At 63.4% G+C, this 24,040-nt stretch overlaps 2 protein-coding genes and 1 long non-coding RNA gene across 4 annotated transcripts; 2 read left to right on the forward strand and 1 right to left on the reverse strand.

Moving 5' to 3' along the window:
- Nucleotides 1–5,081: 5,081 nt before the first annotated feature.
- On the forward strand, nt 5,082–10,195 carry LRRC4B (leucine rich repeat containing 4B). The gene is given in 3 exon segments (XM_080609280.1): nt 5,082–5,178; nt 8,078–9,872; nt 9,874–10,195. Coding segments are annotated over 2 exon segments (1,944 nt in total). The 5' UTR covers nt 5,082–5,178; nt 8,078–8,117; the 3' UTR covers nt 10,063–10,195.
- A 2,584-nt stretch (nt 10,196–12,779) lies between these two features.
- Nucleotides 12,780–13,781, reverse strand: LOC308187129. 2 transcript variants are annotated; one of them, XR_013944472.1, is made up of 3 exons: nt 13,133–13,781; nt 13,031–13,047; nt 12,780–12,797 (listed from the first exon to the last, which is right to left on the reverse strand). It is a non-coding gene; the product is annotated as an uncharacterized lncRNA (long non-coding RNA). The 2 variants fall into 2 exon arrangements; XR_013944473.1 differs by having other exon boundaries at nt 13,031–13,064.
- Nucleotides 13,782–15,089: 1,308 nt separating this feature from the next.
- On the forward strand, nt 15,090–24,017 carry ASPDH (aspartate dehydrogenase domain containing). Its single transcript, XM_080609285.1, has 8 exons — nt 15,090–15,140; nt 15,815–15,881; nt 17,174–17,315; nt 18,258–18,342; nt 19,930–20,079; nt 21,381–21,613; nt 22,163–22,314; nt 23,922–24,017. Exons 2-8 carry the CDS (start codon nt 15,818–15,820, stop codon nt 23,957–23,959), a joined length of 864 nt encoding a protein of 287 aa, XP_080465411.1. The 5' UTR covers nt 15,090–15,140; nt 15,815–15,817; the 3' UTR covers nt 23,960–24,017.
- Nucleotides 24,018–24,040: the final 23 nt, after the last annotated feature.

Raw genomic sequence — 24,040 nt, forward strand, 5'->3', positions numbered from 1 at the left:
TAGGGACACCCCCATGTCTGCTACAATCCCCCCTCCCCCCGGCTGTATAGGAGCTATAGGCCCCCTCCCGGGTCCCCCCCCTCCTGCCACAGAGGCTCTAAGGGACCCCCAGCCTCACCTATAGGTGCTGCAGGGCCCCCTCCCCAGCCCTATAGGGACCGTTTGCCCACCCATGGTGGGAACCCCTGACCCTATAGGGACTATAGGCCCCCATCTCGTCAGGTTCCCCACAGGGGCTATAGGGACCCCCCTGTGCCCCCCAGCCCCATAAAAGCTATAGGGGTCCTCCCGTTCATCCCCCCCCCCCCCATAGGGGCTTATAGGGACCCCTGCAGCCTCACCGGGCTATAGCTTCCCCCCGTTCCCCCTGGCCCTATAGGGACTATAGGCCCCCCCACCAGGCCCTCCCCAGCCCTCCCCACCCCATAGGGGCTATAGGCTCCCCCTTGTCCTTATTGCCCCCCCCAACGGCGTGACGGGGCCTCCTCTTGCAGCCCTGGAGGAGCTATAGGGCCTCCTCAACCTATTGCTCCCCCCAGCCCTATAGTAACTATAGCCCCCCCCCCCATGTCCTACCTGCCTTCCCCTACTCCACAGATGGCCCCCACCACCCTATAGGGCTCCCCTGGCTCTACAAAAACCCTATAGGACCCCCCACCCGATAGGGCTCCCCTGGCTCTATAGGACCTCACGCCCTATAGAGCTCCCTTGGGTTTATAGGAGCTATAGGACCCTCCCACACTCTATAGGGCTCCCCTGTATCTATAGTGCCTATAGGGACCCCCCCCACACACACACCCTATAGGGCTCCCCTGGCTGTATAGAGGCTATAGGACCCCCCTCACCCTATAGAGCTCCCCTTGCTGTATAGGGACAATAGGACCCCCCCCCCCGAGGGCTCCCCTGACTCTATAGGGGCTATAGGACCCCCTCACCCTATAGGGCTTCCCTGGCTCTCTAGGGGATATGGGCCCCCCCATCCTACAGGACTCCCCTGTCTCTATAGGCGCTATAGGACCCCCCTCACCCTATAGGGCTCCCCTGGCTGTATAGGGGCTATAGGACACCCCCCCCCCCCCCCCCCCAAAAGGGCTTTCCTGGATTTATAGTGGCTTTAGGACCCCCTCACCCTATAGGGCTTCCCTGGCTCTATAGGGGATATGGGGCCCCCATCCTACAGGACTCCCCTGTCTCTATAGGGGCTATAGGACCCCCCTCACCCTGTAGGGCTCCCCTGGCTGTATAGGGGCTATAGGACACCTCCCCTATAGGGCTCTCCTGGCTTTATAGGGGCTATAGGAACCCCCTAGACCCTATAGGGTTCCCCTGGCTCTATAGGACACCCCCCCCATAGGGCTCCCCTGCCTCTATAGGGGCTACAGGGCCCCCAGCCTCCTTCCAGGGCCATCAAACTGGTCCCAGTTCGCTGGCTCTACTGGGGGTGCCTTGTGGGGGGGTGTGTGTGCACGTGTGTGCGTGTGTGTGCACGTGGGGGGGGGGGGGGTTGCACGTGTGCTTGTGCGTGCATAGGCGTGCAAACGTGAGTGTGCACCCACGTGTGCGCGTGCACGGGCACGGCCCAGCTTTGCACCCTCGTGCCCCCCCCCCCCGTGCACGCCCTCGTGCACGCCCTCGTGCAAAGCCGGCAGCCTCGCACGCCCCTCGTGCACCCCCCGCGGCTGCACCCAGCCTTGCACGCTCCCCGCGCGCGCGCGGCCGGCTCGTTAATTTAACGCTCAATTAACTCATTCCCGGGTGCAGTGCACTGCGCGGGGGGCGGGGGGCGGGGGGGGACACGTGCAGCGCACGGGGGCATTTTGGGGTGCACGGCCCAGCGCTGCTCGGGGGCGCAGTGCACGAGGTGGTGCAAGGTGCAGTGCACGCGGGGCTTGCAGTGCACGAGGGGGGTGCAGTGCACAAGGGGGGTGCAGTGCACGAGGGGGGTGCAGTGCACAAGGGGGTGCAGTGCAATTTTGGGGTGCAGTGCAGCGTGCAGTGCAATTTGGGGATGCAGTGCCATGTGCAATGCCATTTTGGGGTGCAGTGCAGCATGCAGTGAACTTCGGGGGGTGCAGTGCAGTGTGCAATGCGATTTGGGGGCGCAGTGCAGTGTGCAATGCCATTTTGGGGTGCAGTGCAACATGCAGTGAACTTTTTGGGGTGCAGTGCAGTGTGCAATGCGATTTTGGGGATGCAGTGCCACGTGCAATGCCATTTTGGGGTGCAGTGCAACATGCAGTGAACTTCGGGGGGTGCAGTGCAGTGTGCAATGCAATTTTGGGGTGCAGTGCCATGTGCAATGCCATTTTGGGGTGCAGTGCAACATGCAGTGAACTTCGGGGGGTGCAGTGCAGTGTGCAATGCAATTTTGGGGTGCAGTGCCATGTGCAATGCCATTTTGGGGTGCAGTGCAACATGCAATGAACTTCGGGGGGTGCAGTGCAGTGTGCAATGCGATTTGGGGGCGCACTGCAGCGTGCAATGCCATTTTGGGGTGCAGTGCAACATGCAGTGAACTTCAGGGGGTGCAGTGCAGTGTGCAATGCGATTTTGGGGTGCAGTGGCACGTGCAATGCCATTTTGGGGTGCAGTGCAACATGCAGTGAACTTTGGGGGGTGCAGTGCAGTGTGCAATGCAATTTTGGGGTGCAGTGCCACGTGCAATGCCATTTTGGGGTGCAGTGCAGCATGCAGTGAACTTTGGGGGGGTGCAGCGCAGCGTGCAATGCAATTTTGGGGTGCAGCGCAGCGTGCACTGCAATTTGGGGGTGCAGTGCAGTTGGGGGTGCAGTGCACTTTGGGGTGCAGTGCTGTGCAGTGCGTGTGTTGGGGGGGGGTTGGGGGGGGACACGTGCAATGCCAGGGGGCGTGTGCAGTGCCGTGCAGTGCCGGGGGCCTGTGCAGCGCTGGGGGGGGGCCCGTGCAATTCGGGGGGGGGGGCTCTGTGCAGTGCTGGGGGGGTTGTGCAGTGTGTGTGGGGGGTCTGTGCAGTGTGGAGGGGGAGCTGTGCAGCGTGGGGGGGGGCTGTGCAGTGCTGGGGGGGTGTGCAGTGCTGGGGGGGGGGGCATGCAATGCCAGGCGGCGCTGCTTGCAGTGCTGGGGGCTCCGTGCAATGCCCGGGGGCCTTGTGCAATGCCGGGGGGGTCCGTGCAATGCCGGGGGGGGTCCGTGCAATGCCGGGGGGGGTCCATGCAGCGCCGGGGGCCGCGGGCGCTGCTGCTCGGGGCCGCGACAGCCGCGGGGGCCGCTGGGCCGGGGGGGCGGCGGGGGCTGCACCGCCGTGTGCTTGGAAAGACTAATGAGGGGGGGGGCTGGGGGGGGGCAAGGGGGGGAAGTGATGCAAAAACGGGGGGGGTGCAGAAAAGGAGGGGTGCAAGAAGGGGGGGCGAGGAAGAGGCAGAAGATGGGGGCAAGGGGGGGGAGGGGGGGGGCGGGAAATGGGGCGCAAGGAAGTGCAAAGGGGGGTGCAAGGGGGGGGATGCAAGAAAGGGGGGGCAAAAAGGGGTGCAAGAAAGGAGGGTGCAGAGAGAAGGGATGCAACAGAGAGGGGGGTGCAAGTTGGGGTGCAAGCAGGAGGGGTGCAAAAAGCGGTGCAAGAAGGAGCAAAGGAGGAGGAGAGGGTGCAGGAAGACGGGGTGCAAAAAAAGGGGTGCGCAGCGGGTTGCAAGGAGGTGGGGTGCAAGGAGAGAGCATAAAAGCGATGCAAGTCGGGGTGCGAGGCAAAGCAACGCGAGGAGGGGTGCAAGAAGAAGGGGTGCAAGAGAAACGGGTGCAGGGAGGACGAGTGCAGGATGGGGTGCAAGGAAGTGCGATGCAAGGAGAGGGGATGCAAGAAAGGGGTGCAAGAGGGGGGGGGATGCAAAAAGGGGGTGCAAGAAGGAGCGGTGCAAGGGGGATGGCTGCAAGATGGGGTGCACGGAGGGGGGGTGCAAGAGGGGCTCCACGGAAGCGATGCGAGACGGGGTGCAAGAAAAAGCGATTGCAAGAAGGGGTGCGAAGAAGAGGGGTGCAAGAAGGGGGGGTGCAAGAAGGGGGGGTGCAAGGAAGAGCGACGCAAAGAGGGGTGCGAGGAAGAGGGGGGCAAGAAGGGGATGCACGGCCGGGGTGCAGCAAAAAAGGGGGGGGCACGAAAGGGGTGCGAGATGGGGTGCAAGGGAAAGTGATGCGGGAAGGGGTGCGAGAAGGAGGGGTGCAAGAAGGGGTGCAAGGAGGAGGGGTGCAATAAGAAGGGGTGCAAGGAGGAGGGGTGCAAGAAGGAGGGGTGCAAGGAGGGGTGAAAGGAGAAGGGGTGCAAGGAGGAGGGGTGCAAGAAGGGGTGCAAAAAGGAGGGGTGAAAGGAGAAGGGGTGCAAGAAGGGGTGCAAGGAGGAGGGGTGCAAGGAGGGGTGCAAGAAGGAGGAGTGCAAGAAAGAGGGGTACAAGAAGGGGTGCAAGGAGGGGCGCAATAAAAGGGTTCAATAAAAAGGGGTGCAAAAAGGAGGGGTGCAAGAAGGAGGGGTGCAAGAAAGAGGGGTACAAGAAGGGGTGCGAGGAGGGGCGCAAAAAGGGGTGCAATAAAAAGGGGTTCAATAAAAAGGGGTGCAAGGAGGAGGGGTGCAAGGAGGGGTGCAAGAAGGAGGGGTGCAAGGAGGGGTGCAAGAAGGAGGGGTGCAAGGAGGGGTGCAAGAAGGAGGGGTGCAATAAGGAGGGGTGCAAGAAGGGGTCCAGGAAGGGGTGCAAAGAGGGGTGCAAGGAGGAGGAGTGCAAGAAAGAGGGGTGCAAGGAGGAGGGATGCGAGAAAATGATGCAAGCTGCAGGTGCAAGAAGGAGCGGTGCAAGAACGCGATGCGAGCTGGGGGGGCGAGGAGGAGGGGTGCAAGGGGGGGGGTGCAAAAAGGGGTGCAGGAAGGGGGGGAGGGGCAAGAGGGGGGTGCAGGACGGGGGGGTGCAGGGAGCGGGGCCGCAGCGCTGGGCGCAGCCCCCGGTGCAGGCCGGGGCCGCAGCGGCGAAGCCGGGGAGGGGGGGACGCGAAAGGGGGGGGGGGGGCAGGAAGGGGAAGGGGGCGCGGGGGGGGTGGGAGCAGGAAGGGGGGGGGCAGGAAGGGGAAGGGGGGAGGAAGAGGAGGAGGAGGAGGAGGAGGAGGACGAAGGCGGCGCGGCCGAGGGTGCTGGGTGCAGGCGGGGCCCCCCTGGCGGGGACGGTGCGTGCGTGGGCACCCATGGGTGCGGGGAGGGGGGGGGGGGGGCATTGCACACGCGTGTGCATGCACGGGGGGGGGGGGATGCACAAGCACGCGTGCATGGGGAGGGGGAAGGGGGCCGGGCGCGCGCAGGGTGCAGGGATTGGGGGGGGGGGGGGCGCGAGCGTGGGCGTGCACATGGGCGGGGTTTGCACACGCGCGTGCACGCAGGTGGATGTGAGCGTGGAAATCTGGGTTTGGAGGGGCTCGTGTGTGTGCACACACGTGGGTGTGTGCAGGGAGGTGTGTGCACGTGGCTAGGGTGTGAGGAGACGGGGTTGCACGCGCGTGTGCGTGCCTGTGGATGCGTGCACGCGCATGGATGGGTGCAAGGATGCGGCTGCACACGCGTGTGCACGGTGTGGATGTGTGCAGGGGTGGGTTTGCACGTCGATGTGTGAAGGGATGGGGTTGCACACGTGTGTGCTTGCACAGGGGTGCATGCATGCATTTGGGCCGCAGTGAGGTTGCACACTCGTGCATGCACATGAGCACAGGAGTGTGCAAGGATGGGTTTGCACACGTGTGTGGGCATGCACGTGGATCTGTGCGTGGAGGTGTGTGTGCATGGATGAGGTGCACGTGTTTGCGCATGGATGTGTGTGGATATGGTTGCACACGTGTGTTTGCATGCACAGAGGCGTGCATGTTCATTTGTGCAAGGATGGAGTTGCACACGTTTGTGCACAGGGATTTGTGTGGGCATAAGTGTGCAAACACAAGCGTGAGCGTGCAGGGAGGTGTGTGTGCATTTGTTCAGGGGCTGCACAAGTGTGTACGTGCATGTAGATGCATGTGCACGTGGATATATGTAGCAATGGGGTTGCACGTGCGTGTGCACCTGGATGCGTGCAAGGTTTGTGTGTGGCTGTGTGCACACGGATGTGTTCCAGGATGTGAGAGTGTTTGGGGCTGGTGTGGCGTTGCACATGCCTGTGCACATGCACAGATATGTGCAAGGATGAGGAGGAAGTGTACAGGGAGGGGGTTGCACACGTGTGTGCCTGCACATCTGCTTGCACACCCACAGGTATACACCTGGATGCGTGTGCACGTGTGTGCACGCTTGTGCAACGAGTACGGTTGCCCACGTGTGTGCACTTGCACATGGAGGCACATGCACATGTGCTTGTGTCATGACAGGCTGCACACGTATGTGTGTGTGCAACTGCAGGCACTTGGGTCTGTGCAGGGGTGTGCATGCACACACATGTGCAGTGCCGGGAGCCACCCATGGGTGTTCCGTGGTGCTGGGTGCTGCTGGGGGGCACGGGGCTTGCACCAACCGTGCATGCAGGGTGCATTGCACGGCAGCTGAGTGGTCCACATTGCACTGACGTGGCTGTGCAAAGTGCAGTCGCATTGCTTGCACGTGTGTGCGATGCATTGCATGGCCCTTGCACGGTGCATTTTGCACCAAGCTGCTCGTGCATGGTGCATTTCATCGCCTTTGCACAAGCACAATGCAGTGCATGGCCCTTGCACAGCGCATATTGCATCAAGGTGCCTGTGAACATCGCTTTGGATTGTCCATGCCTGTGCACGATGCATTGCATCGCCCGTGCATCGTGCATTTTGCACCAAGCAAATGTGCTTTTTTTGGGGTGTACTTTGCACCAAGGTTCCCATGCATGGCACATTGCATTACGTGTGTATGTGCACAATGTGTTGCATTGCCTGTGTCTGGCGCACTGCTTTTTTGGTGCGCACGTGCTGTGCGTTGCATGGCCTGCACATGGTGCAGATTTGCACTGAGCTACCTGTGCATGATGCATTGCGCTGCTCATGCACATGCATGATGCATTTCGTTGCTTCTTTATGGTGCATATTGCAGCAAGGTGCCCGTGCATGATGCATCGCACTGCCCATGCACGTACAAGACGCATTGAATGGCCTGTGCACAGTGCATCGCATCAGTCGTGCCCATGCACAACACGTTGCATTGCCCTTGCATAATGCACGGGGCTATGCATGCATGATGCATTGCATCGACCATGCCCATGCATGACGTTGCATTGCCTGTGCATGGTGCAAATTGCACCGAGCTGCCTGTGTGTGGTGCACTGCATTGACCATGCCCATGCACAATACATTGCATTGGCCATGCACAATGCATATTGCACTGAGCTGCCCATGCACGGTGCACTGCGTCAATCGTGCCTATGCACAATGCATTGCATTGCCCATGCATTGCATCAACCATGCCCATGCACGACATGTTGCACCACCCATACATGGTGCATATTGCACCAAGCTGCCCGTGCATGGTGCATGGCATCAACCATGCCCATGCACGACATGTTGCATTGCCTGTGTGCAGTGCATATTGCACCGAGCTGCCCATGTATGGTGCGCTGCATCAAGCGTGTCCATGCACAAGACATTGCATTGCTCTTGCATGGTGCATATTGCATGGAACTGCTTATACACGATGCATTGCATCAACTATGCCCATGCACAACGTGTTGCATTGCCTGTGCAAGGTGTATATTGCACTGAGCTGCCCATGCACAGTGCACTGCATCAACCATGCCCATGCACAACACGTTGCATTGCACGCGCACGGTGCGTATTGCATGGAGCTGCCTGTACGTGATGCACTGCACCAACCATGCCCATGCACGACGCGTTGCATCACCCATGCATGGTGTGTATTGCACGGAGCTGCTCATACATGATGCATTGCATCAGCCATGCCCATGCACGACACGTTGCGTCACCCGTGCATGGTGCATATTGCACCGAGCTGCCCACGCATGGCTCGTTGCACCGCTGGAGCACTCCCAATCAGCCCCACGCCTCCCCCTTGGCTCCCCCTCTTGCTGCCCCCCCCGCTAACCCTTCTCCCCTCGCCTTGCAGCACCACCCGGGCCCCTGAAGCCGGAGGATGCCCCTTGGCCATGCCGGCGCCCCTTAGGATGCCGCTGCCGCCGGCGCCGGCGCTGCTGCTGCTGCTGCTGCTGCTGCTGGCCCCGGCGGCGCCGGCGGCCGCCCCCACCTCCTGCCCCGCCGCCTGCTCGTGCAGCAACCAGGCCAGCCGGGTGATCTGCACCCGCCGGGAGCTGCTGGAGGTGCCGGCCAGCATCTCGGTCAACACCCGCTACCTGAACCTGCAGGAGAACCACATCCAGGTGATCCGCACCGACACCTTCAAGCACCTGCGGCACCTGGAGATCCTGCAGCTGAGCCGCAACCTGGTGCGCAAGGTGGAGGTGGGCGCCTTCAACGGCCTGCCCAACCTCAACACGCTGGAGCTCTTCGACAACCGCCTCACCACCGTGCCCACCCAGGCCTTCGAGTACCTCTCCAAGCTGCGGGAGCTGTGGCTGCGCAACAACCCCATCGAGAGCATCCCCTCGTACGCCTTCAACCGCGTCCCCTCCTTGCGCCGCTTGGACCTGGGCGAGCTGAAGCGCTTGGAGTACATCTCGGAGGCGGCGTTCGAGGGCTTGGTCAACCTGCGCTACCTGAACCTGGGCATGTGCAACCTGAAGGAGATCCCCAACCTGACGGCCCTGGTGCGCCTGGAGGAGCTGGAGCTCTCGGGGAACCGCCTGGGCCGCGTCCGGCCGGGCTCCTTCCAGGGGCTGAGCAGCTTGAGGAAGCTGTGGTTGATGCACGCCAGGGTGGCGGCGGTGGAGCGCAACGCCTTCGACGACCTCAAGGCGTTGGAGGAGCTCAACCTGGCGCACAACGAGCTGGCCTCGCTGCCCCACGACCTCTTCGCCCCCTTGCACCGCCTGGAGCGGGTCCACCTGCACCACAACCCCTGGCGCTGCGACTGCGACGTCCTCTGGCTGTCCTGGTGGCTCCGCGAGACCGTCCCCAGCAACACCAGCTGCTGCGCCCGCTGTCACGCCCCGCCGCCCCTGCGGGGACGCTACCTGGGCGAGCTGGAGCCCGGCCACTTCACCTGCTACGCGCCCGTCATCGTGGAGCCGCCCGCCGACCTCAACGTCACCGAGGGGATGGCGGCCGAGCTCAAGTGCCGCACCGGCACCGCCATGACCTCGGTCAACTGGCTGACGCCCAACGGGACGCTGATGACGCACGGCTCCTACCGGGTGCGCATCTCGGTCCTGCACGACGGCACGCTCAACTTCACCAACGTCACCGTGCAGGACACGGGGCAGTACACCTGCATGGTCACCAACGCCGCCGGCAACACCACCGCCTCGGCCACGCTCAACGTCTCGGCCGCCGATGCCGCCGCCGCCGCCGCCGCCGCCGCCGCCGCCACCGGCTACACCTACTTCACCACCGTCACGGTGGAGACCACCGACGCCGGCGGCGAAGAGCCGGCCCCGCAGACGGCCCCGGCGCCCACAGCCGGCTGGGAGGCGGCGGGCGGCTCCACGGCGGCGCCGGCCACCCGCGCCACCGGCAAGCCCTTCACCGTCCCCATCACGGCGGCGGCGGCGGGGGCGGGCGGCGGCTTGCAGGACCTGGACGACGTGCTGAAGACCACCAAGATCATCATCGGCTGCTTCGTGGCCATCACCTTCATGGCGGCCGTCATGCTGGTGGCCTTCTACAAGCTCCGCAAGCAGCACCAGCGCCACAAGCACCGGGGCGGCCCCGCGCGCGCCGTGGAGATCGTCAACGTGGAGGACGAGCTGGCGGGGGCGGCGGGGGGCGCCGGGGGGGGGGCCGGCCGGGGACAGCCGGCTGGCGCTGCCGGCCTTGGAGCGCGACCACCTCGACCGCTACGCCGCCTTCGCCGCCCACTACGGCAACAGCGGGGCGGCGCTGGGCTGCGGCAAGAACCCGCTGCTCAACTCCGTGCACGAACCGCTGCTCTTCAAGAGCCCCTCCAAGGAGAACGTGCAGGAGACGCAGATCTGACCCCCCCCTCCCCCCCCGTACGCACCCCAAAACTCCCCCTCCCGCCCCGTGCCCCCGCCCCGATGCTGCCCCCCCCCCTCTCCCCCCAGGACTGGGGTGGGGGGGCGCGATGGGCGGAGAGGGGGGCGATGGAGGGAGCGGGGGGTGCACGGGGGCGGGCGGTGCATGGGGTCGGGGCCAAGGGCTGCGGTGGGGGTGGGCGACCCGCAGCTTTTTTGCAGCGAAGCGCTTGTGCGGTGCACGGGGGTGGGCGATGCACCGGGGGTCGTAGCGAAGCACTTGTGCGGTGCAGGGGGTTGTGCGATGCACTGACTTTTGCAATGAAGTTCTCATGCAGTGCACGGTGGTGTGCGACGCACAGGCTTTCTGCAGCGAAAAACTTGTGTGATGCACAGCGTTGTGCAATGCACCAGCTTTTGCAGTGAAGGACCTGTGCAATGCATGGCACTGTGCAATGCACTGACTTTTGAAATGAAGTTCTCACGCAGTGCACAGTGTTGTGCAATGCGCCGACTTTTGCAATGAAGTTCTCACGCAGTGCACAGTGTTGTGCAATGCACCGACTTTTGCAGTGAAGCACTTGTGCAATGCATGGTACTGTGCAGTGCGCCGACTTTTGCAATGAAGTACCTGTGCAGTTCACAGTGTTGTGCAATGCACAGGCTTTTCCACTGAAGTACGTGTGCAATGCACAGTGTTGTGCAACGCACTGACATTTTCAATGAGGTATCTGTCCAATGCACAGCACTGTGCAATGCACTGACTTTTGCAACGAAACACTTGTGCAATGCATAGCGTTGTGCAATTGCACAGACTTTTTGCAATGAAATGCTTGGGTGATGCACGGTGTTGTGCAACGTACTGTTTTTTGCAATAAAGCACTTGCGCAATGCACAGTGTTGTGCAATGCACAGGCTTTTGCAAAGAAGCGCTTGTGCAATGCGCAGTGACGTGCAATGCACAGGTTTTTGCAGTGAAGGACCTGTGCGATGAATGGAGTTGTGTGATGTACAACTTTTTGCAATGAAGGAGTTGTGTGATGCATGGCACTGCGCAATACACGGGCTTTTGCAGTGAAGGAGTTGTGCAATGCACATTGTTGTGCAAAGCACAGCCTTCAGTGAAGCCCTTTGTACTGCACAGTGCTGCACGATGTGTAATGCACAGCGTTGCACAATGCACGGGCTTTTGCAGTGAAGTTGTGCAATGTGTTGTGCAAAACACTGGCTTTACAATGAAGGACTTGTGCAATGCACGGGCTTTTCCAATGAAGCACTTGTGCAACTCACAGCATTGTGCAGTGCACAGGCTTTTGCAGTGAAGCAGTTGTGCAATGCACAGCGTTGTGCAAAGCACAGGCTTCTGCAATGAAGGCCTTGTGCAGTGCACAGTGCCATGCAATACACAGTGTTTAGCAATGAAGGAATTGTGCAATGGACATTGTCGTGCAATGCACAGGCTTTTGCAGTGAAGGCCTGGGGCAATGCATGCACTTTTGCAGCGAAAGATTTGTGCCGTGCACAACTGTCGGTAATGAAGGACTTGTGCAATGAACAGTGCCGCACAATGCACAGCCTTCTGCAATGAAAACCGTGTGCAAGGCACAGGTCTTTGCGGTGAAGCAGTCGTGCAATGCACAGCATTGTGCAATGCACGATCTGCAATGAAGTAAGTGCGTAATGCACAGCGTCATGCAGTGCACAGCATTTTGCAGTGAAGACTTCGTGCAACGTGTGGCCTTTTGCAACGAGGGGTTTGTGTGATGCACAGTGCTGTGCAATGCACAATCTTGTGCCAAGAAGGCCTTCTGGGGTGCAGTTTCTTGCAGTGACGGACTTGTGTGATGTGTGGAGTTGCGTGATGCACAGCCTTGTGCCATGAAGCACTCGTGCAGTGCACGGCCTTTTGCAGTGAGATAGCTGTGCAGTGCTCAGCGTTGTGCAATGCACTGTGTTTTGCAATGACTACCTTGTGGAATGCACAGGTTTCTTGCAACGAAGGGCTTGTGCGATGCACAGTGTTATGCAGTGCATGGCCTTTTGCAATGAAAGACTTGTGCAACGCGTGGTGTTGTGCAGCTCATGGCCTTTTGCATCGAAGGACTCGTGCAACGCTCGGGGTTGTGCAGTGCACAGCGTATGGTAATCAAGGACTTGTGCAATGCACAGTGTTCTTCAGTGGTGGCCTCGTGCAATCCACAGGGTTGTGCAATGCGCAGGGTTCAGCAATGGACTGCTTGTGTGGTGCACAACCTTCTGCACTGGAGGTGCAGCGCACAGTGTTGTGCAATGGTAGCCTCGTGCAATGCACGGCCTCGTGCAGTGCACAGCCTCGTGCAATGCACGGCCTCGTGCAATGCGCAGCCTTGTGCAATGCCTTTCGCAATTGACCACTTTCATGATGCACAAAATCGTGCAATGCATGGTGCTGTGCAATGCACGGTGTTCTGCAACAAGGGCATCATGCAGTGCACAACGCTGCGCAGTGCACAGAAGCCTCGTGTGATGCACGGCTCCGTGCAACGCACAACCTTGTGCTGTGGAGCCCTTGTGCAATGCATGACACTGTGCAATGTGTGGCCTCATGCAGCGTGTGGCCTCGTGCGATGCACAACCTCATGCAATACAACCCCCCCCCGTGCCAAGCACAGCCTTGTGCAACACTTGGCCTCGTGCAAAGCACGGCCTTGTGCCACCCAGCCCCTCGTGCAATGCCTGGCCTTGTGCAACGGCAGCCTCATGCAATGCACAGCATTGTGCAATGGCTGCCACAGGCGACGCTCAGCCCTCGTGCAACGTGCGGCCTCGTGCCCCCCCCCCCTCGTGAGCACCTCCAAGGAGGATGTGCAAGGGACGCAGAAGGGAGGGCCCAGATGATGGGGGGGCCTCGTGCAACGCGGGGCCTGGTGCAACGACGACGTCACGTGACAGCAGCCTTGTGCAACACGGAGCCTCGTGCAACATGGAGCCTCGTGCAACGTGGGGCCTCGTGCAACGTGGGGCCTCGTGCAACATGGGGCCTCGTGCAACGTGGGGCCTCGTGCAACGTGGGGCCTCGTGCAACATGGGGCCTCGTGCAACGTGGGGCCTCGTGCAACATGGAGCCTTGTGCAACAGTTGTGCAGCTGCAAACCCCTCCAGAGTGCCCCAAGACCGTGCGAGAGACACAGACGCAGCAGCCTTGTGCAACACGTGGCCTCGTGCGACACGGGCTCTCGTGCAATGGACTTGTGCAACGCGTGGCTGCGTGCAACGGCCTCGTGCAACATGGGGCCTCGTGCAACATGGGGCCTCGTGCAACATGGGGCCTCGTGCAGCGGCCTCCTGCCGTGGACTTGTGCACCGGCCTCGTGCAATGCGGGGCCTCGTGCAACGCAGGGCCTCGTGCAAAGGCCTCGTGCAACGGACTCGTGCAAGGCGAGGCCTCGTGCAAGGGCCTCGTGCGACGCCCCGTGCCACAGGCGACCCCCCCCCCCCCCCCGCCCCGCGCTCTCGCTTGCTTGCGGCCCCCCCATGCTGCCCCCCTCCCCCCTCCTCTCCCCTCCCCCTCCCCCCAAGGGGGCAGAAATAAAAGGGGGGGGGGAGGGGCGCAAAGGGGGGGAGGGGAGGGGCTGGGGGGGGGGGCCAAGGGGGGCTTTTCTAGGCCCGGGGGGGGGGGATTTTTTAATTCGCCGCGGCCAACACTTTCCTATTTTAATAAAATCCATCACGGTGTTTCCAACCGCCGCCGGGAGCCTCTCTGGGGGGGGGGCGGGGGGGGGGGAAGGCGTGTGCTTGGCGTGTCCTTAGCGTGTCCTTAGCGGGGTTTTTGGGGGTGTTTGGGGGGGGGGTTGGGGTGATTTCGGGGGGGGTTGGGGAGATTTGGGGGGGATTTGGGGGGCGTTTTGGGGTTTTGCACGTGCGGGGGGGGGGCCGCACACGCCAAGCACACGCCAAGGGGCGCGCACACGCGTGTGCGAGGCATGAAGGAGGACGTAGGGATGTGGGGGGGGGGGGGGGGCTCCCCCCGTTTCCATAGCAACCAGCGGTGCCCCCCCCCCAAAAAAAAAAATCCCCCTCCCCACCGGCCTGCGGATGCTCGTCGCCATGGCAACGGGCCGGTTGCCGCGGCAGCGCTGGGATGGGGAGGGCACTGCGGCGGTCGCCATGGCAACGCTGCACGGGGGGGGGGCGGGGGGAGCGCTCCCGGTTGCCGTGGTAACGGTGCTGCAGAGCGGTCGCCGTGGCAACCGCGGGGGGGGGGGGGGGGGGCGCGCGCTGCGGAGCCGTTGCCGGGGCGACGGGAGGAGTTGGGGGGGGGGGGGGGATGCGGAGCCGTTGCTGTGGCAACGGGGCCTGGTGATGGGTTTGGGGGGGGGGCACGGGGGGGGGGGAGGGCACGGGGCTTCCGGTGCCCCCCCCCCTCCAACCAAGAGCCCCCCCCAGGTGGGTCCCAGGCATCCGGTGCCCCCCCCCCCCAAAAATGGGAGGACAGGTGCCTGCCCCCCCCCCCATGACCCCCCCAAAATGGGGAGCCAGGTGCCTGCCCCCCCCATGACCCCCCAAAATATAGACTCAGGTGTCTGCCCCCCCCCTCAATGATCCCCAAAAATATGGACCCAGGTGTCTGCCCCCCCCCCCATGCCCCCCCCGAAATAGGGACTCAGCTCTCTGCCCCCCCATGACCCCCCCAAAATCGTGATCCATCTGTCTGCCCCCCCCCGAACCCCCCCCCCCCAAAATGGGGATCAAGGTGTCTGCCCCCCCATGCCCCCCAAAATTAGGCCCAGGTGTCCGCCCCCCATCCCCCCCCCCCCAAATAGGGATCCAGCTGTCTGCCCCCCCCAATTCCCCCCCCCAAATGGGGATCAAGGTGTCTGCCCCCCCCCCGTGCCCCCCCAAAATAAAAACCCAGGTGCCTCCCCCCCAAAATCTCTGCCCCCCCCCCCTTTGCCCCCCCCAAAAAAAGGCCCTGGGGCCCCCTATGCCCCCCCCCCGCGATGGGTCCGGGTGCTCGGGTTGAGCATTAACCACCCCGGGGGGGGGGAAGGGGGGGGACAAAGGTCGAGCCGGGCCCTGGGACTGCGGGACGTGGGGCAGGTGGGGGCTGGGGGGGCAGTTATGGGGTGTGGGGGGGCAGTTGGGGGGCAGTTGGGGGGCAGTTAGAGGTCGGGGGGGGCATTTAGGGGGCAAGGGGGGGGCTGTTGCGGGGGGGCATTAGGGGCTATTGGGGGGCAATCGTGGGGGTAGTGGATGGGGTTGGGGGGAGGTGGGGGGGTAAAAGGGGCAATTATGGGGTGGGGGGGGCAGTTGTTGGGTGGAGGGGGGCAGTAAGGGGTCAGAGGGGGCCGTTAGGGAGTGCTTGGGGGGGGTTATGGGGGTAAGAGGGGTGCTTGTGGGGCTGGGGGGCAGCTAGGGGCCTATGGGGGCAGGTAAGGGGGCAAGGGGGGCAGTTATGGGGTAACGGGGGCAGTTATGGGGTGTTGGGGGGAGTTACGGGGTAATGGGGGCAGTTATGGGGGTGTGGGGTCAGTTATGGGGTAATGGGGGCAGTTATGGGGTATTAGGGGCAGTTATGGGGTAATGGGGGCAGTTATAGGGACATGGGGGCAGTTATGGGGCAGCCAGGACCCATAGCGCCCCCTTGCCCCCGACCCCTGACCCTTGACCCCATTTGACCCCGCCCCCTGGTCCTGACCCCGCCCCCTGACCCTTGACCCCAGTTGGCCCCGCCCCCTGGCCCTGACCCCGCCCCCTGACCCTTGACCCCGCAGGCCATGGCGGAGGACGCGGGGCCCCCCCGGTGCCGCCGTGTGGGGATCCTGGGCTATGGACGGCTGGGTATGGGGGGGGGCAATTAGGGGCGGGGGGGGGCAATTGGGGGTGGGGGGCAATTGGGGAGGATTGGAGGCTATGGGGCAATTGGGGGCTATGGGGCAATTGGGGGCATGGGGGCAATTAGGGGTATGGGAGCAATTAGGGGTAATTGGGGCAATTGGGGATATGGGGGCAATTAGGGGGACTAGGGCAATTGGGGGTAATTGGGGCAATTGGGGGGCTATGGGGCAATTGGGGGTAATTGGGGTAATTGGGGGTAATTGGGGTAATTGGAGCAATTAGGGGGATTGGGGGCTATGGGGTAATTGGGGGTAATTGGGGCAATTAGTGGATATGGAGTAATGGAGGGCTTTGGGGCAATTGGGGGTAATTGGGGTAATTGGGGGAGATTGGGGCAATTGGGGGTATGGGGGCAATCGGGGGGCTATGGGGTAATGGGGTGCTAAGGGGCAATTGGGGGTAATTAGGGCAACTAGGTGTAATTGGGTCAATCGGGGTAATTAGGGGGTGGGGGCAATTGGATGGGGCAACTGGGGGACAATAGGGCAGCATGGGGGCAATTGGGGGCTATAGGGGTAATTGGGGGCTGTGGGGGTAATTGGGGGCTACGGGGGGTAATTGGGGGGCTATGGGGGTAATTGGGGGCTGTGGGGGTAATTGGGGGGGCTACGGGGGGTAATTGGGGGGCTGTGGGGGCAACTGGCGGGGTACTTGGGGTGGTAATTGCAGGTATAGGGGCAATTAAGGGGGTAATTGGGGGTGTGGGGGGCAATGGGGGGGGCAATTGGATGGGGAATGGGGGGCTAAATGGGGGCTATGGGGGCAGTTCTGTGGGGTAATTGTGGGGCATGGGGTAATTGAGGGCTATGGGGCAATTGGAGGGGGTAATTGTGGGGCGGGAGGGCCGTTGGGGGCTATGGGGGCAATTGGATAATTAAGGGTTAATTGGGGGGGGAGTTGGGGGGCTATGGGGGTAAAGGGGGGGGCTTGGGGTAATTGGGGGGCAATGGGGGTAATTGGGGGGATGTGGGGGGTAATTGGAGGCAACTGGGGGGGCTGCGGGGGCAATTAAAGGGCAACCGGGAGCTATAGGGCAAACTGGGGGGGGTGGGGGGCAACTGGGGGGGGCTGGGGGCCAATGGGGGCAATTATGGGGGGCTAGGGGGGGAGTGGGGGCAACGGGGGGGGAATGGGGGCAATTGGGGGTGGGCGACGGGGGGGCAACTGGGGGCAGCTGGGGGGTGACTGGGGGTGACTGGGAGAACTGGGGGCGCCCCCCCGTGTCCCCCCCCCAGGGCAGTTCCTGGCGGGGCAGCTGCTGGCGCGGGGCCCCCCCCTGGGGCTGGCGCTGGCCTTCGTCTGGGCGCGGGACGGGGGGGCCCTGGAGGGGCTGCCCCCCCCCCTGCGCCTGCGGGACCTGAGCCTGCTGCCCCAGATGTGAGTGGGGGACCCCCCCCCGGCACCCCAAACCCCCCCGTCAACCCCTCCCCGTCACCCCCTGTCCCCCCCCGCCACCCCCACACCTCCCTGTCCCCCCCCGTCACCCCCAGACCCTCCCCGTCACCCCCCATGCACCCCAAGACACCCCCCCCCAATGTCACCCCGTGGACCCCAACGTCACCCCCGGGACCCCCAGAGTCACTCCGGGACCCCAAAGCCACCCCGTGTCACCCCCCCCCAGGACCCCAGTGTCACCCTTGGGACCCCCAGTACCACTCTGGGACCCCAGTGTCACCCCATGGACCCCAATGTCACCCCAAGGTCCCTCAGGTCACCTTCGGGACCCCCATGTCCCTCTGGGACCCCAATGTCACCCGTGTCACCCCCCAGGACCCCAGTGTCACCCTTGGGACCTCCAGTGCCACTCTGGGACCCCAGTGTCACCCCACGGACCCCCACGTCCCCAAGGTCCCCCCATGCCCCAGTGCCACCCGATGTCCCCCCACGTCCCAGTGCCACTCGGTGTCCCAGTGCCACCCTGTGTCCCCACCATGTCCCAGTGTCCCCCTGTGTCCCCACCACATCCCAGTGTCACCCTGTGCCCCCCTCATGTCCCTTTGTCCCCCAGTGTCACCCGCCTGTCCCCACCACGTCCCAGTGTCCCCCACTGTCCCCCCGTGCCCCCACCACATCCCGGTGTCCCCCAGTGCCACCCCCTGTCCCCGCCACATCCCAGTGTCCCCACGATGTCCCAGTGTCCCCCAGTGCCACCCCATGTCCCTGCCATGTCCCAGTGTCCCCCGTGTCCCCCGGTGTCACTCCATGTCCCCACCACGTCCTAGTGTCCCCCCGTGTCCCCACCACATCCCGGTGTCCCCCAGTGCCACCCCCTGTCCCCGCCACATCCCAGTGTCCCCCGGTGTCCCCCCGTGTCCCCAGGGCGGTGGACCTGGTGGTGGAGGTGGCACACCCCTGCGTGGCGCAGGAGCACGGCGAGGACATCCTGGCCCACGCTGACTTCATGGTGGGGACACCGGGCACGGGCAGGGGACACCGGGGAGGTTGGGGACAGCGGGGACAGTGGGGGAGGGCGGGGAGGGGACACTGGGGGCAGTTGGGGACAGCAGGGTTGGGGACATTGGGGGTGGGGTGCTGGGGAAGTTGGGGGCATTGGGGTTGAGACGTTGGGGACATTGGGGCTGGGATGTTGGGGACATTGGGGGCATTGGGGACATTGGGGCTGGGCCATTGGGGACACTGGGGTCAGGATGTTGGGGACAATGGGGACATTGGGGACATTGGGGACATTGGGGCTGGGCCATTGGGGACACTGGGGTCAGGATGTTGGGGACAATGGGGACATTGGGGACATTGGGGACATTGGGGCTGGGCCATTGGGGACATTGGGGTCGGGATGTTGGGGACAATGGGGACACTGGGGACATCGGGGCTGGGCCATTGGGGCCGTTGGGGCTGGGACATTGGGGATGTTGGGGACATCAGAGCTGGGACTTTGGGGACATCGGGGCTGGGACGATGGGGACATTGGGGTCGGGATATTGGGGACATTGGGGACATCGGGGCTGGGACATTGGGGACATTGGGGTTGGGATGTTGGGGACACTGGGGTCAGGATGTTGGGGATAATGGGGACATTGGGGACATGGTGGCCGGGACACTGGGGGCAACGGGGACATTGGGGACATTGCGGCTGTGCCGTTGGGGATGTTGGGGCTGGGACATTGGGGACACTGGGGTCAGGATGTTGGGGACAACAGGGACATTGGGGACATCGGGGCCGGGACATTGGGGACGTTGGGGACATTGGGGTTGGGACGTTGGGGCCATTGGGGTCGGGATGTTGGGGACAACGGGGACATCGGGGACATCAGGGCTGGGCCATTGGGGCCGTTGGGGCTGGGACATTGGGGATGTTGGGGACATCAGGGCTGGGACTTTGGCGACATCGGGGCTGGGACGATGGGGACATTGGGGTCGAGATATTGGGGACATTGGGGACATCAGGGCTGGGACATTGGGGACATTGGGGTTGGGATGTTGGGGACAACAGGGACATTGGGGACATCGGGGCCGGGACACTGGGGCCGTTGGGGCTGGGACATTGGGGATGTTGGGGACATCAGGGCTGGGACTTTGGGGACATCGGGGCTGGGACGATGGGGACATTGGGGTCGGGATATTGGGGACATTGGGGACATCGGGGCTGGGACATTGGGGACATTGGGGTTGGGATGTTGGGGACACTGGGGTCAGGATGTTGGGGATAATGGGGACATTGGGGACATGGTGGCCGGGACACTGGGGGCAACGGGGACACTGGGGACATTGCGGCTGTGCCGTTGGGGACGCTGGGGCTGGGACATTGGGGACATTGGGGTCAGGATGTTGGGGACAACGGGGACATTGGGGACATCGGGGCCGGGACATTGGGGACGTTGGGGACATTGGGGTTGGGATGTTGGGGCCATTGGGGTCGGGATGTTGGGGACAACGGGGACATCGGGGACATTGGGGCCGGGACACTGGGGACGTTGGGGACATCGGGGCCGGGCCTTTGGGGACAGGGAGGTGGTGACAAGCGTGTCCCCAGCTGGGGTCCCCCACGGCGCTGGCCGACCCCCTGACGGAGCAGCGGCTGCGGGGGGCGGCGGCGCGGGGGGGCCACACGCTCTACGTCCCCCGCGGCGCCCTGTGGGGCTGCGAGGACATCCGGCGCATGGATGACAGTGGCACGCTGGCTGTGAGCCCCTGGGGACACCGGGGACACCGGGGGCTTGGGGACACCGGGGGGGCAGCGGGGGGTCGGGGAGACTGGGAGGGCACCGGGGGACTGGGGACACTGGGGGGGCACCGGGGGGTTGGGGACACCGTGGGGACACCGGGGTGTTGGGGACACCGGGGGCTTGGGGACACCATGGCGACACTGGGGAGTTGGGGACACCATGGGGCTTGGGGACACCAGGGGGCCAGGGACACCGGGGACTTGGGGACACCATGGGGACACTGGGAGGTTGGGGACACCGGGGGGGGTTGGGGACATGAGGGGCTTGGGGACACTGGGGGGTACTGGGGGGTTGGGGACACCGTGTGGTTGGGGACACTAGGGGGCTGGGGACACCGGGGGCTTGGGGACACCATGGGGCTTGGGGATACCAGGGGGTTGGGGACACCGTGGGGACACCAAGGGGTTGGGGACACCACGGGGACACCAGGGGGTTGGAGGCACCACGGGGCTTGGGGACGACAGGGGGTTGGGGACACCATGGAGCTTGGGGACGCTGTTTGGGGACAGCATCTTAGTTTGGGAGCCACTTCTAGGGTTGGGGACAGTGTCCAGAGCTGGGTCCCTTATTAGGGTTTGGGGACAATGTTCAAGGTTGGGGACCCCATTGGGGTTTGGGGACAATGTCCAAAGTTGGGTCCCTTATTGGGGTTTGGGGACATCCACATTTGGGTTCTATATTAGGGTTTGGGGACAAGGTTCAAGGTTGGGGACCACGTTAGGACTTGGGGACATCCAAATTTGGGTCCCTTAATAGGGTTTGGGGACAATGCCCAAGGTTGGGGACCACGTTAGGGTTTGGGGACATCCAAATTTGGGTCCCTTAATAGGGTTTGGGGACAATGCCCAAGGTTGGGGACCACGTTAGGGTCTGGGGACATCCACATTTGGGTTCTATATTAGGGTTTGGGGACAAGGTTCAAGGTTGGGGACCATGTTAGGGTTTAGGGACATCCGAATTTGGGTCCCTTAATAGGGTTTGGGGACAATGCCCAACCTTGGGGACCCCGTTAGGGTTTGGGGACACCCTGGGCTGTGTCCCCATCAGACTTTGGGGACAATGTTCAACCTTGGGGACCACATTAGGGTCTGGGGACATCCAAATTTGGGTCCCTTAATAGGGTTTGGGGACAACGTTCAAGGTTGGGGACTCCGTTAGGGTTTGGGGACACCCCGGGCTGTGTCCCCGTCGGGCTTTGGGGACACCGGTTGCCAACCCCGGTTGGTGACGGCGTCCCCCCCCCCCCCCCGGCCACCAGGCGCTGAAGGTGACGATGACGAAGGCCCCGCAGAGCTTCCGGCTGCAGGGCTGGCTGCGGGAGCGGCTGGTGGCCGCGGTGGCCGCGGGTGGCCGCGAGGTCCTCTACGAGGGTCCCCTGCGTCCCCTCTGTCCCCTGGCCCCCAACAACGTCAACACGATGGCGGCCGCCGCCGTGGCCGCCCCCAGCCTGGGCTTCGACGGCGTCCGGGCCTGCTTGGTGGCCGACCCCAGGTGGGTGACAGGCGGTGGCACCGCCGGGTGGCACCTCCTGGTGGCACCTCGGGTCCTTGGTGGCACCTGGTGGCACCTCCCCGTGTCCCCAGCCGGGATACGGTGGTGGGGAGCGGGGCTGTGGGACGCTTGTGGTGGCTTTGGGGTGGGTTTGTCCCCGGTGTCCCTTGTCACCTGGTGTCACCTGGTGTCCCCTGGTGCCCCCTGTGCCACCAGTGTCCCCACAGCGTCCCCACCTGAACGGGGTGGCAGCAGCGAGGAACAGGGATGGGGACTCCGTGCCACCAGCGGCTGTCACCATCAGCATGTCCTGTCCCCCGTGCCACCCCCATGTCCCTTGTGCCACCCAATGTCCCTTCTGCCACCCCAATGTCCCTTGTGCCACCCCATGTCCCCCCCAACGTCCCCCATGTCCCCAACCAGCCCCCGGTGGCAGCACTGGGGTGCAGGATCCGGGTCTCGGTGCCGTCGCCGCCCCATCGCCACGCGTCCTGCGTCCCCCGGTGCCACCCCGTTGTCCCCAAAACGTCCCCCACCGCCACCCCGCAGCGTCCCCGACTGGCACGTGGTGGAGGTGGAGGTGACGAGCGTTGGGGACGAGGGACGGGCGCTGAGCGTCACCAGCACCCGCCGCAACCCCGCCGCGCCCGGGGCCGTCACCGGAGCTGCCACCCGCGACGCCTTCTGGAGCAGCCTCCTGGGTGGGTGCCGTGTCCCCTGCTGTCACCCGTGTCCCCTCCTGTCCCCCAGAGTCCCCTCCTGTCCCCATGTCCCCTCCTGTCCCCATGTCCCTTATATTTGCGTCCCATGTCCCCCCCATACGTCCCCATGTCCCTGTGTCCCTCTGTCCCCTGTGTCACCCCAAGTGTCCCCAAGGCCTCCATGTCCCCTTGTCCCACTTGTGCCCATGTCCAGCAATGTCCCCCTTTATGTCCCCAACCCCCCCGTGTCCCAAAATCCCCCACTGTCCTCCTGTCTGGGCCCATGTCCCTAAATCTCCCAGATGTCCCCGTGTCCCCATAGCCCCATGTCACCTAGGTGTCCCCATGTCCCCCAGGTGTGACATTCCCATGCCCCCGGTCCCACCAGATGTCCCCATGTCCCCGTGATCCCCAATGTCCCCATGTCCCCCAGACGTCTTCACGTCCCCAGATGTCCCAATGTCCCCCAATGTCCCCATATCCCCAGATGTCCCCATGTCCCCCAGATGTCCTCGTGTCCCCATTTCCCCCCATATCCCCATGTCCCCCAGATGTCCCCACATCCTCCAATGTCCTCATGTCCCCCAAATGTCCCCATGTCCCCAGATCTTATGTCCCCAGGCCCCCAGATGTCCCCAGTGTCCCTATGACCCCCAATGTCCCCATATCCCCCAGATGTCCCCCAATGTCCCCATGTCCCCAGTGTTCCCATGACCTGCAATGTCCCCATGACCCCCATTGTCCCCATGTACCCCAGATATCCCCCAATGTCCCCATGTCCCCAATGTCTCCCCGAGATGCCCCCATACCCCCCAATGTCCCCAGATGCCACAATGTCTCCATATGTCCCCATGTCCCCAATGTCCCCCAAATGTCCCCATAACCCCCAGTGTCCCCAGATGTCCCCATGACCCCAATGCCACCATGTCCCCCAGATGTCCCCATATCCCCCAATGTCCTCATGTCCCCCAAATGTCCCCATGACCCCAAATGTCCCCATATCCCCCAATGTCCCCAGATGTCCCCATATGCCCCCAACGTCCCCACATGCCCCCAAATGTCCCCATGTCCTCAATGTCCCCATATCCCCCAATGTCCCCATATGCCCCCCAATGCCCCCATCACCCCCAATGTCCCCACGTACCCCAATGTCCCCACATGTCCCCCAATGTCCCCATGCCCCCAGATGTCCCCCTGTCCCCAGATGTCCCCACATCCCCCAGTGTCCCCATATGCCCCCAAATGTCCCCATGTCCTCAATGTCCCCATATCCCCCAATGTCCCCATATGCCCCCCAATGTCCCCATCACCCCCAATGTCCCCATGTACCCCAATGTCCCCACATGTCCCCCAATGTCCCCATGCCCCCAGATGTCCCCCTGTCCCCAGATGTCCCCACATCCCCCAGTGTCCCCATTTGCCCCCAAATGTCCCCATGTCCTCAATGTCCCCATATCCCCCAATGTCCCCAGATGTCCCCATATGTCCCCATATGTCCCCCAATGTCCCCCTGCCCCCAGATGTCCCCACGTCCCCCAATGTCCCCCAATGTCCCCCATTGTCCCCAGTGTCCCCCCCGCCCCCTCTCACCCCCTGTCCCCCCCCAGCCTGCCGCGGACACGGCGGATGCGTCCAGCTCTGCTGAGGGGACCGAAAAGGCCGGGACCGGGCACCGGGGGGGACATTAAAAGCTGTGACACCGCCTCCTAGTGGCTGCGCCGCTTCC

The sequence above is a fragment of the Anser brachyrhynchus genome (genome assembly GCF_964034855.1).
Source record: "Anser brachyrhynchus genome assembly, contig: SCAFFOLD_335, whole genome shotgun sequence".
In the NCBI taxonomy this organism is placed as follows: domain Eukaryota; kingdom Metazoa; phylum Chordata; class Aves; order Anseriformes; family Anatidae; genus Anser; species Anser brachyrhynchus.